Genomic DNA, 12,378 nt, shown 5'->3' on the forward strand with positions numbered 1-12,378 from the left:
CCAGTGGAGATGGCGTGCCAGTGAGAATCTTCCCGTTGATACCACTTATGCCCCTTCTATTCTGTTGTTTTATTTTCCTTCTCTTATTCCCTTTTTGCCAGTGGCTGTAAACCTTCACTTTATTTTACTTTATTTATTTTTTTTTTCAGTATTCCAAGATTCATTGTTTATGCACCACACCCAGTGCTCCATGCAATAGGTACCCTCCTTAATACCCACCACCAGGCTTACTCACCGCACCCCACCCCCTCCAAAATCCTCCTTTTTTTCTGAGTCCACAGTCTCTCATGGTTCCTCTCCCCTTCCGATGTCCCCCAACTCACTTTAGTTCATTTCTTCACTGGTGCCAGGTCTATGGGTATCCAGACGGCCACAAATTTCATAACTGACTGAAGCTAAGAGCACGCTTATTTGCTCACCAGGAAGCTCTGTCCTGTTGCTCCCATCTTCTGGCTGAATACCTCCTCTGTGGCAAGCCCAGGATCCTTGTCATTTCCACCAACACTTCTCCGGAAAGAATGAACCTTTTCTTCCGCGAGGACCCTACCGCAGTTATCAAAGCCTCACTGATTATTTGTTTATACATAGTTCAGTTAACAGGTGCGAATTTGCTATCAGACACTTCTTGCAAGGCTGTCACATTTCTTTCTTTTTCCAAATCAAATAACTGGCTCGGTTGCCCATTCCTGCTGCTGGGATATATTCAAGGGTAGTCACGTTTTGGAGAGCCTTTCTCTGGTTTTTAATGTTATCCAAGAATCCCGTGTCTTACGCAGCTCAGAAATGTGGGCATTGCCTAGGCTGGTCCACAGTGCCTGAGCTCTGGATTTGGTTCAAAAGCTCTGTGGCTTGAACCGAGGCGAGGGGCAGCGCCCCCTACCTGAGCGCAGGGAACCTGCTGCACTCAGTTTTCTGCAACCTGCTTGCTGAGAGCAAATGGGGCAGGGCTCTCCGCCTCTGTAGAAACCCCTCTTCAATACCTTCATTCCCTTGCTCATCCAAAACCATACCGCCTCTTTAACATCTAGGATTCGGCTTAGCCCTTGACGTTTTGACTCCCCCTCCCCCCCCCCCCCCCCCCCCCCCGCTGAGCCTCCCCTTGCCAATTAACTATCTCCCGGGTTTAAAAAAAAAGAAGTGTAGATTACACCACCAAGTTTTGGCTAGCTTTCCTGAAAAGGGTTGGGGGAGTAACTTCAATCTTCTAAATCTCCTTTGAAAGAGAATGAGACACAAAGAAGATGCCCACTGGGAATCCCATCACACACTTTTACAGCTTTTCTCCTCCCTTATAGAATGTCTCCCAGGCAGAGATTTCCCCCTCTCCTTTCAGCACTTCCAGAACCTAAATGAGAATCCGGCTGGTGATGCCCATCAAATGGTTGCTGACGGAACACCGGGGCGGGGGCAGGAGGGGACTTCCTCCCAGGTCTGTTTCGTCAGGCTGGAGAGACTTCCCAACCTGTGGAAGCCAGGTTCCCAGTCGCTGACACCTAGCCACTGGCGTAAGGGAGGGAGGGCCCTGGAGGACTGCACCCCAGAATTGCCCCGCTCTCTCCCAAGGACCCCGCGCAGCTTCTGTCTGAGCGCAGGAGGGAGCGGAGTAGGGACCAAGGACAGGAGAGGCAGCGCTGGCCCTGGATAGCCCCCGGCTGGCTGGAGGCGTGATGTGGTGGAGACAGAGGCTGGGCGGGGTGCCCACACTGTAACCAGTGCCGGGGTGCACTTCCCTCTTGCACCCGCGGGCTGCAGTTCCCCGGGCAGCCGCCGAGCCTCCCAGGCCCCCGCGGACCGGCCGGGGTGGGGGCGGGGGCGGGGCTCATCACGTGGAGAAGTGCGCGGAGGCGGGCGGGGCGGGGGCGCGCGCTCGGCTCTTTAAAGGCGCGCGAGCCGAGCCGGGAAAGGTGGCTCCGCGGCCGCAGGCGCAGGCCCGGGCGGACCAGCGAGACGCGGGGCGCGCCGGCCCGTGGCAGCTCCGAGTCGCAACATGCGCCGGTCGGTCTGGCTGGCGCTGGCCGCGTCGCTCTTGCACGGTAAAGCCGCCAGGTCTCCCAGCCCTCTACTCCTCCTCCGCGGGATCCCGGGCGCATTCCGGCGGCTCCGAGCGCCCCGCGCCGGGGCCAGGTTTGGGGGCTCGCGCGAGGAGGGACGGTGGGTGGCGCTATGGGGGTGCCCGGGAAGGGCGAGACCCGTTCGTCTGGGCTGCTTGCTTTAGGTGGCGGGGGTCACAGGCAGGGGGCGTGGGGCGCACCCCCGCTGGCCTTCCCTGAACAGCCCGCCGGGCTCTCCTTAAGTGTCCCTGCAAGGCGAGTTCCAGAGGAAGCTCTACAAGGAGCTGATCAAGAACTACAACCCCTTGGAGAGGCCCGTGGCCAACGACTCGCAGCCACTCACCGTCTACTTCTCCCTCAGTCTCCTGCAGATCATGGACGTGGTGAGTCCGGCCCGGCCGCAAGGCTGTCCTCTCCCCGCCGTGGGTTCTGAGGGGTCGCGGAAGCATCAGGCAGCCAGGCGGTGTAGTTTGTCTGGGACAAGCCAGCTGGCTCAAGGCCAGGAGGGCCAGAACTCTGCCCCTAACCTGAGCCTGCTCACTGCTGCGTGCCTCAGTTTCCCCTCCCGCCGAAGGAACCCGGTATAGCATGTTCCACTGCTCCGGCCACCTGTGCATGAGTACTCCAGCCCCACCCTTCCCTCAGCCTGAAACTCAGGATGAACGTATTCCCATCCTGAGCCAGAATCAGCAAGAATAGGGTCCAAATGGTCACATTGCCGTATCCGTTATGGTATAAGTGTTAGCATGCTGTCTGTGTCAATTTGGCCATCTCTAGACTTTATTGCTGCCTGTAGTATGTAGCCTCTTTGGGTAGGGGCTTGGTGTTGGGCTTTGCAGCTGGTTAATCTGTCCAGCCAGATGGCCAGCTGTGAGCATTTACACGCCCCCTTTGCCCCAATTCCAATAATGGGCTTTTTTTTTTTTTTTTTTTTTTAATCCCTTCCTGGTGATAGTAGTGCTGGCAGTCCCACTCTGATGGTGAGCAAGCCTCAGCACTCGAGATACACTTGTCGGTCAGGCAGCTGCTCCCAGCCCCATGGGGTTCTTTCTTTGTGGACTTACTAGTGCTCACTTTAGTTGACAAATCTAAATAATGTGTGTAAATTATTTTTTTCCTTTTCTTTTGCTCAAAGACAGCGTTGAATGTTCAGAGTTCATGACATATTCTTCATACAATACAAATATTTTACAGAAGTGTTTGATTCATTATAAATGGGTTTCTGTGTCTAATTTGTACAAAGTATTAGCCTCTGTTCTGGGGTACAGGGACGCTGGTGTTCAGGGGGAGGGAAGACTGTGGTGGGAAAGAGGTGTTCAGATAGCCTCAGTTCCACGTAGAAAGTGCTACGATCCACCAGAGGGGTGCAGATAAGTGGTGTAAGAAGACAGGTGATATTTCATAATCTTACAAATAAAGAGGACCCACGTTACCACACTGATGCACGTTACATCACTTAACGTAGCTAGAATTGCCATGATGAACGGCTCCCTCTTCCATAATATACCTGCGTTAAATGTGCACTTCTTCCAAGAGACAGAACTATCCTTAAAATATTCAGTGATTATGTGACAACATAGACGACTTATCAGGAGGTGTGTAGACAAGTGCCGTCTAGAGTTTACCAAAGAACAAAAATCACTGTTTACGGAGCTTGGATTTCAGGAGAGGGGAAAGGATGTAGATTTGGAGTTAGGGGAAGAGAGGCTGAAAAGGAAGCTCTAGGACTGAATGAAGCCAGGTCAGAGAAATGCCAGTGTGGAGGCTTTGGGAGCTCCACAAGGCTCTGCCCCTTGTGGGGAGGGAGTAGTTTCTTTAAGAGCAGCTTCTCTGTTACTTCATTACTTCAAGAGGTACTTGGGGGCCTCTGTGGGTTCTGGCTCTCACAGTTTCTGAATGGTTGCTCTTTGGTAAGTTTTGTAAGTGTCCTGAATCTGTATTTCCCTGTTAGTGAAAGAGACAGGATAACATTTCATTGGTCACTGTGATGAGCTAAAGATGTGAAGGCAACTTTGAGAGATTACAAAGCTAGCACAAGACTATGGTCTTTTTCATCAAAACACACCAAACCAAACACTCTCCACCCCACCCCCTGCACATGGCAGAGGACCTGTCAGCTAAGTTAACACACTTCACAAGTGGTGCATGGTAGGCTGAGAAGGTGAAAGCTGCCCTCCCCCATCCCACTTGCTCAGGATTGGCTCCAGCTAGCCAGATGGCCTCACCATGGCTATGTGCCACAGCTGCTTCTCTGGAGTGCTGGCTGGATGGCATGTGAAGGTACAAGGCTTGCTTAACCAAGGAGCAGGAACAGTGAGCATGTGGAGCAGTCCTCCTAAGGCTGTGGCAGTCTCTTTGGGAGAGAAAATCACTCCCAGTGCAGCTGCAAGCTTCTTTCTAGGTGGTTTTATCTCTTTAGGAGATCCTTAAGGAGTCAACATAAATGAAGGATTCGAAGGTCTTATGAGAAATTTAAGTGTCAGCTAGGGTTACATGATGTGACAAAGAAATAATAAAACACAAGCTTGTGTCAAGTTAGGAAATTTTAAAAACTATCAAAGAACTTGAGGACTGGGGCGGGTTAAGCCTCTGCCTTCGACTCGGGACATGATCTCAGGGTCCTGGGATTGAGCCCCGCATCAGGCTCTCTGCTCAGCGGGGAGCCTGCTTCCCCCTCTCTCTCTCTGCCTGCCTCTCTGCCTACTTGTGATTTCCATCTGTCAAATAAATAAAACAAAAACCAAAACCAACCAACCAAACAAAAAAGAAACCTTGAGGACTGAGTATCATCATCATTCCAGTGTTGGAGAAACCTGAAGATAGCCATGAGGTCATGGGAAGGTGGGAGGAAAAAAGCCTTGGTCTCTCCCTGGCCATCCAGCCATGAACCCATTGAGCTTCCCAGGCAGGCAGTGCTGCAAGCTCATGGTGTGGCCTTGAACAAATTACTTTAACTCTCTAAGCCCTGTTTCTTCATGTGTAAAATAGAATATTAATACCCACTTCAAGGGTTTCAAGAGGATTAAATAAGAAAAAATGGTTGACATTCACTGGTAATTCACTGAAGGTTTGCTCGATCTTAATTATGTAGCTACTCAACTCAGAGGTTGGGAAGTTGATGCCTAGAAAGGTATGGTCACTTGCCCAAGGTTGCTTATTGGTTAGTGGCAGGGCTGCGAGGAAGACCCACATCTGACTTTGAAGTGCTTTGCCTCTTACCTCCTTTGCAGTGGGTAAGGTCTTTGACAGAGGAGTTAGCTTAATTTATTTACATGGGCTGAACTGAAGCTGATTGAGTGCAACTACTCTGAGATCCTAGGTGGGAAGGAAGTCTCTATATCAGAAATAATGAAATATGCAAACATTTGTAATCCATTCGGACTTGGCTCTGCCTGGTTTTGAAGCAGAGCCAGGGTGCTCCAGCTGGAATCTTAACACCCTAGACAAAGATACAGTGGCTCTCATAAGGATTCATGTGATAGTCCTGACTGGCGTGAGATTCTCTTTATAAATTTGGTAATAGGGGTCATTTACTTACCCTGACTGGGCTGTTCTAGACATCATTACCCCACCCTCCAAGTGTTGTTATTGCTCCCCTTTTTGCCAGCGAGATTTCCTGGCTGGAGTGATAGGGAAATGGCATATGATGTTGCATATTTTATTTTCATGAGCGATCATTTCTATTTCACCAATTTATTCCATACATGTTTACTGAGCTCGTTTTGTGAACTTTGCTAGTTCTGGGGATTCGTAAATGAATAAAGGATGGTTTCTACTTTTAAAACTCACAGTCAGGCTAAGGAGACTGACGTGTAGATCCAAGATTACCACATGTGTAATTTAACGTACATGCCTGTACCAAGTGCTACAAATACACATAGAAAACATTTATTTCCAGTGAAGGTAACTGGGAATGGTTTCAAAGCAGAGGTAGTCAGATTTCTAAAATTGAGTAGGAATTTGCCAGTTGGAGAAAGTAAGACTGACCCTCTAGGTGATGGGGGCAGGGTTAGAAGAGTTTGGTGGAGGACAGGACAACTTCAGCAAGGTAGGTGCTAAGAAACGCTGGCTCTCAGTTATTCTTGGCTACAGGTTTTAATGCAAGACTTCTTAGAATATTGAGTGTTCTTGTGTTTATTGAGAATTTCTAAAAGAAGGGTATAGTATTGACTGAAGTAATTTTTCTCTACAGACTTTTCTGGTAAGAATTAGTTTCTAGAAATGCACTTTACAAAATGCAGGATAGGATTATTTTTTTGGAGGATGTATGCATTGAGTTCAGAGACAGGAGGGGAACAAAGCGTGAGGTGCGTTGAGTGTTCTGCAGAGTTGAGGTTTTGCCCTGGCCTGGGTATCTCTGAGAGCATGAGGAGACAGTGTGCCAGGGGATTTGTGAGGCTGAAAGATCAGCTTGCCATAGCAGATTTTCCTAGAAATGGAAACAATCTAAACCATGATACTGGTATTAAATCTAACAAGTATACATTATAGGTTAGAATGAAAAAAATGCATACATTTTAAGAACAAAGCATATATTTTCAGAGGGATTGTTTTACCTGCTGTGGTCTGTTCTAGCTATCTAACAGGCCGCTTGGTGAACTGTTAGGTGGAGAGTGGGAAGGTGTGGTGTATTTTTAAGCAGTGGAGGGATATAACTAGATCTGTGTTTATTTAGATAGAGGATGCTGAGGGCAGTATGTATGTGGGATAGATTGGAGAGGAGGAGAAGTGTAGACAAGGGATGAAGAGGTCGAAACTTCCCACATGGTGGAAAAGTGAGAAGTGGACAGAATCCAGAGACACTTTGGATATCCAGCCTATGATATGTAACTGTTTATATAAACTTCGTGTAGCTACATAGATAAATTTGTTATGTAAAAATGTCTAACTTATTCCTAAATGCATACTCTGACTCATGGCATTTATTAATTTAGTTTGTGGGCTTGTAACTGGGCTGGGAATGAGATGATACACAAGAAATCATTTTGAAGTGATACAAATGCAAGGTTCTAAACTGCCAGTAGTTTCCATAATATTTCTCCTTTATTCCTGCCATGTAGTCATTCACCTGTACGCATACATCTTAAGGCCATTCTAGATGTTGATTTGCATACAATAAATGTGCACAGTTATGAAAGCATGTCCAGAAGGCAAGGCATTTAAAATGAATAATGTGAATCAACACATAATTATACACAATGTAAAACACATAATTATGCACGAATGATTTTTTGGTATTTTATGAATTCTACTTTTAGATTCAACCTTTTAGAAGCTTTAATCACAAGACAATAGAGCTAAGTGGCCCCACATTTGGGGTTTGCTACAAATGACGGCAGGTATGTTTGTGGAGCCCGATGTTGTAAGGGCTTGTGTGTTATCTGACATCCCATGGCGATGCTTTGCTTTTGTCAGACCTATGATTTTGCATTTACTGGCCACTGTTTAAAATGCTACAACTCTCATTTAATAGTATCCAATATTAGCTGTAAAAATTGTTTACATTGAACACCTTCTGTGCAGAAAGCCCAAGGTACAGGTAAGTATCCTAATGATGTTTTTATATGTGGTATTTCTTAAAACTGTAAATGTAATATATATATATATATATGTATATATACATATATACATATATATATAATATGATTTTTTTGTGCAAGAAATGAAATTTTTAAACAATAGAAGAAATCATCACCCAAATCACCATCACTCAAGATATTCTGGTGTATTTCATGTTCTCTTTTCTCTGTGTTTATAGACTATATACAGAAGTATTTAAAAATTAAAATTGTATAACCCCATTACCATACTTTAAACAATATTAGCAGGCATTAATTTTAAAGTGATACAAATATGCCAAGTAGTAAACAAATACAGGTTTTAGATTAAAATTGAATTCATTTTCCACCATCATGCATTTCTCACCATCAGTGCATGTTCAATCTCTGTCCCTCTTTTTATTTTAGAAATCATTTAAAAAGCATGTATTGAAGTGATTCATGATGTTACTTTTAAGTTACATGAAATGATTCACGATGTTGTTTCTAAGCCTTTTCATTTTGTGCCAGTGCATGTAGAAAATTGCAGAGATCATTTGAAGGTTTTAAGGATACTTTTTGTTTGGATAATTTTTGTTTGTTTTTGACCAACATCCAGGTCATGACATCAGCAAGCACAAATTGCTTCAATCTAGTTAGTCGTTGAGAAGATGGGGAGCTGGCCTTACATTCCTGTAAGGGCTGATCTGCTTTTGATTTTTGATTATACATACTATGATGTAAATATAGAGAATTTACTAGAGTCTTACCTCTTTTCAATGGACTCGAGCTCCTGTTTTGTCCCTCTAGCTCTCACATTCATCAAGATCTGCTTAATTATTTGACCCTGTAGACATTGTTTTAAGAATCATCAAGGGGTTGTTGAAAAGTGGCCCCCAAACCTGTTACCTTCTCAGGTCTTCCCTCCCCTCCTGGACCTTGGCTCCGCAATTCTTCATTGCCCTGTTAAGTGCTCTGGTGTTTTTATACACACGATCGCTGCATTTTCTGTCCTCTTTAATTGTTCTCACTGGAGGGTTTGTGAGAACCACTTAGTTCCTCATTGCTGGGGGCAGAACTGAAATTCTAAATTAAAAACTTGTTTACAATGCACCTTTGTAATTGATCCAGATTTACTATGCTAGAAATTTTATCCCTCTCAAACCTCTTTATGGCTTTGGGACATAAACAAACATACAAAATGCTTTAGCTTTATAGACTGAGGATTATGGGTGCTTTTACTGAAGGAATCTTTCTTGTAAATGTTGCTTTTCTGGTCTACCACTGAAGGTATTCCCCAAAGGGTTCAGTTTTCTCAGAGCCCCTGATTCATCCCTGACATGCTGTTAAAGGAAGAGAAATAGTCTTGTTATGGAGGGATGCCAACGAAAATCTCTGTCCTTTTATTGATTTATTAGGATTAGGTAGTGTTTTACTCCTCAGAGGAGAAGAGAGTCATTTAGAACCTTCTAATAGCAGTTCCCATGGTATTTATTTCAGTGATTTACTCATTGACAGTCAACATCAGCTATAAACCATTTCAGCAAAAAAAAAAACCAAAAAACAAAAAAAAAAACCAAAAACTACAACCCCCAACCAAACTATTGTAAAAGTGTGTCTGTGTACATATTTATGTGTATACAAATACACACACACACACACACACACACACTTGTCTTATCTTTCCTTGTTGAATATTTTCTTGTTGAATATTTATTTTGATACCTCAAAATAAGATATCACATACTATGCTTAAGTTTCCATGGAGAAAAGCTGAAAGTTAGAACAAAAGCTGAGGAATCACAGCCCTCAGAATGCCAAAATAATTGGCTGAAACTAACAAAATTAAATGAGGAATTGTATAAAACCCTGTATTATGAGTTAAAAGCCACTGAGGGAGAATGGGTTGTGGGAAGGTCTTCGATGTGGGCCTGACTCCAGTCTCTAACTCAGGTAGTCTCACCTGTCTGTGACAGGTGGAAGCTGACAGGAAGGGAATTGTAACTGTCATGGTTAACAAATGCCACCTGTGAGATGATTCTCAAAGTGTGGAATTTACTCTTGGATTACTGTCTGTAAAGATTTTTGTCTTGGACAAAAAGAGGTATTGCCTATATTGGAGGGAAAAGGCATATCACTAAAGCAATAAAAATCTGGGGCGCCTGGGTGGCTCAGTGGGTTACAGCTTCTGCCTTTGGCTCTGGTCATGATCCCTGGGGTCCTGGTATCGAGCCCCACATCGGGCTCTCTGCTCGGTGGGAGCCTGCCTTCTCCTCTCTCTCTGCCTGCCTCTCTGCCTACTTGTGCTCTATGTCTGTCCAATTAATAAATTAAAAAAAAATTTTAAAAATCTGTTTAATTTCCACTGGAAAACCATTAGCATGATGTTGAGCACCAGGGTTTAATTTTGCCCTTCTCTGGGGATGTATACAGGTGGGATAACACAAGCACACAGTGTGTACTCTTTTGGGTCTGGTTACTTTTGCTTACTTTTATTTTTGAGAGTGACATTCAAGTTGTTGCCTATGGTTGTAGTGTATACATCTTTATTGTATGAATGTAACATTTATTCTATTGATGGGTAATTAGGTGCCAGCTTTTGTCTATTATGAAGACCTCTGTCATAAATATTCTTATTTTACATGTCTTTTGAGGCCTGTGTGAATGCATTTCTATCTATCACATACGTATATATATGGGTGTATGCTCTAAGTCATAAGGTGGCAATACCTTTCAGTTTTCCAAATGAAGCCAAATGAAATGATTTCAGAATGATTCTAAACCAATTAACATTCTCACCAGGAGTGTATGAAAAGTCATTATTGTTCTACATACTCACCAACCCTTGGTATTTTCAGTGCTTTTAATTCACCATTCTGGTGGGTAGGGAGTGATACTTCTTTATGATTTCAATTAGCAGATCCACTGATTACTAGAGGAGTCAAGGGCTATTTCATTTCTTAATTTTCAAGTTGATTCTTTCCTTTCTTTTTTTAAAAGATTTTATTTATTTGTCAGAGAGAGAGAGAGAGAACAGGCAGGCAGACGCAGAGGGAGAAGCAGTCTCCCTGCCGAGAAAGGAGCCTGATATGGGACTCCATCCCAGGACACCGGGATCATGACCTGAGCCAAAAGCAGCCGTTTGACCGACTGAGCCACCCAGGCATTCCTTTTTTTTTTTTTTTAATTTTGTTTTATTTTTTCTGTTTCCGAGATTCATTGCTTATGTACCACACCCAGTGCTCCATGCAATACTTGCCTCCTTAATACCCACCACCAGGCTCACCCAACTCCCCATCCCCCTCCCCTCGAAAACCCTCAGTTTGTTTCTCAAGAGTCCGCAGTCTCTCATGGTTCGTCTCCCCCTCTGATTTCCCCCAATTCACTTCTCTTCATCTCCCCATGTCCTCTGTGTTATTCCTTATGCTCCACAAGTAAGTGGAACCATATGATAACTGACTCTGCTTGACTTACTTCACTCAGCATAATCTCCTCCAGTTCCATCCATGTTGATACAAAAGTTAGTATTCATGCTTTCTGATGGAGGCGTAATAGTCCATTGTATATATGGACCACATCATCTTTAGCCATTTGTCTGCTGAAGGGCATCTTGGCTCTTTCTACAGTTGGCAGATTTTTTTTTTTTTTTTAAGATTTTATTTATCAAGTAGGCACAGAGGCAGGCAGAGAGAGAGGAGGAAGCAGGCTCCCTGCTGAGCAGAGAGCCTGATGCCTGGCTAGATCCACAGGACCCTGAGACCATGACCCAAACCAAAGGCAGAGGCTTAACCCATTGAGCCACCAAGGTGCCCCAGGCAATTATTTTCAAGAAGTGTCTGTTCATGACTCTTGCCTCTTTTTTCTCGGCTTGCTTGTTTGTTTAGTTTTTCCTTAATGATTTGTATCATTAACTTTTCTATATTATGGACATGAGCCCTTAGGCACTTCAATGTTTTTGCAAATATTCTCTCAGATTCTTTGGCTTGTATTTTTGCTTTTTTGAGCTTTGCTTTTTCCGTCTTTTGTAAATCTTTAATTAAAGTATAATATGCTTCTAGAAAAATGGTGCCTTTTGATGCACAGCAATTCTTCATTTTAATGTGACCCAACTCATAAAACCTTTTTTTCTGTGTTTAATGCTTACTGTGTCCTATTTAAAAACTCCTTCCCTTTCTCAACCTCATGAAGATATTTTCCTTTAGAGGCTTTCTGTTGTTGTTGTTGTTTTACCTTTCATATTTTATGTGCCATCCACCTCAAGTTGATTTTTAGTTTAGTATATTTAAAGGTGATTACTTTTAAGTAGCTTTGTGGAAATCTTGACTGATGATTAATTTCAAGGGTTGTTAGTATAATTGCTATGTGATTGTTGAACTATATCACACTTGGACATTTTATTATCTACTGTGTTGGCCCCCGGATAGATTATTTCAGTTATTTAATGTGTGTATACTATGCAGAAAATGTATAGGCTATGACATTTTTTAATACTTAAGAATGTCAGCGTGACACACAACATTTACAGAGCCAACAATAAGGATTTATGAGAAGCCACAGTCATATTCCATTTTTCACATTGCCGTCCATTCCCCTGAGACCTTCAGCAGTTTCTGTTTCTGGCTATGATTCCTGATTCCATACTCATTTCTTATTCCTTGATTGATCAGCTTTATCCATTTGCTATTGACTTCTTGTTATGATGAGATATGAACGTGATTCACTCAGAGCTCTCCCTATCTGCTCTCATAGTACTGTTGTCACTTCCACTGATCACTTTTATACCTTCAAAA

General features: G+C 43.9%; 1 protein-coding gene across 1 annotated transcript in view; it reads left to right on the top strand.

Moving 5' to 3' along the window:
* The first annotated feature begins 1,850 nt into the window (after nucleotides 1–1,850).
* The window catches only part of CHRNA7 (cholinergic receptor nicotinic alpha 7 subunit), a 117,355-nt gene continuing 106,827 nt past the window's right edge, over nucleotides 1,851–12,378 (top strand). The window contains exons 1-2 of the mRNA XM_004779547.3: nucleotides 1,851–2,033; nucleotides 2,295–2,434. Of these exons, the coding sequence (XP_004779604.1) occupies nucleotides 1,988–2,033; nucleotides 2,295–2,434 (186 nt within the window). The 5' untranslated portion in view covers nucleotides 1,851–1,987. The remainder of the gene's footprint in view (nucleotides 2,034–2,294; nucleotides 2,435–12,378) is intronic.

Source organism: Mustela putorius, unplaced genomic scaffold (genome assembly GCF_011764305.1).
Source record: "Mustela putorius furo isolate JIRA1106 unplaced genomic scaffold, ASM1176430v1.1 tig00003972_pilon_pilon_pilon, whole genome shotgun sequence".
Taxonomy (NCBI): domain Eukaryota; kingdom Metazoa; phylum Chordata; class Mammalia; order Carnivora; family Mustelidae; genus Mustela; species Mustela putorius.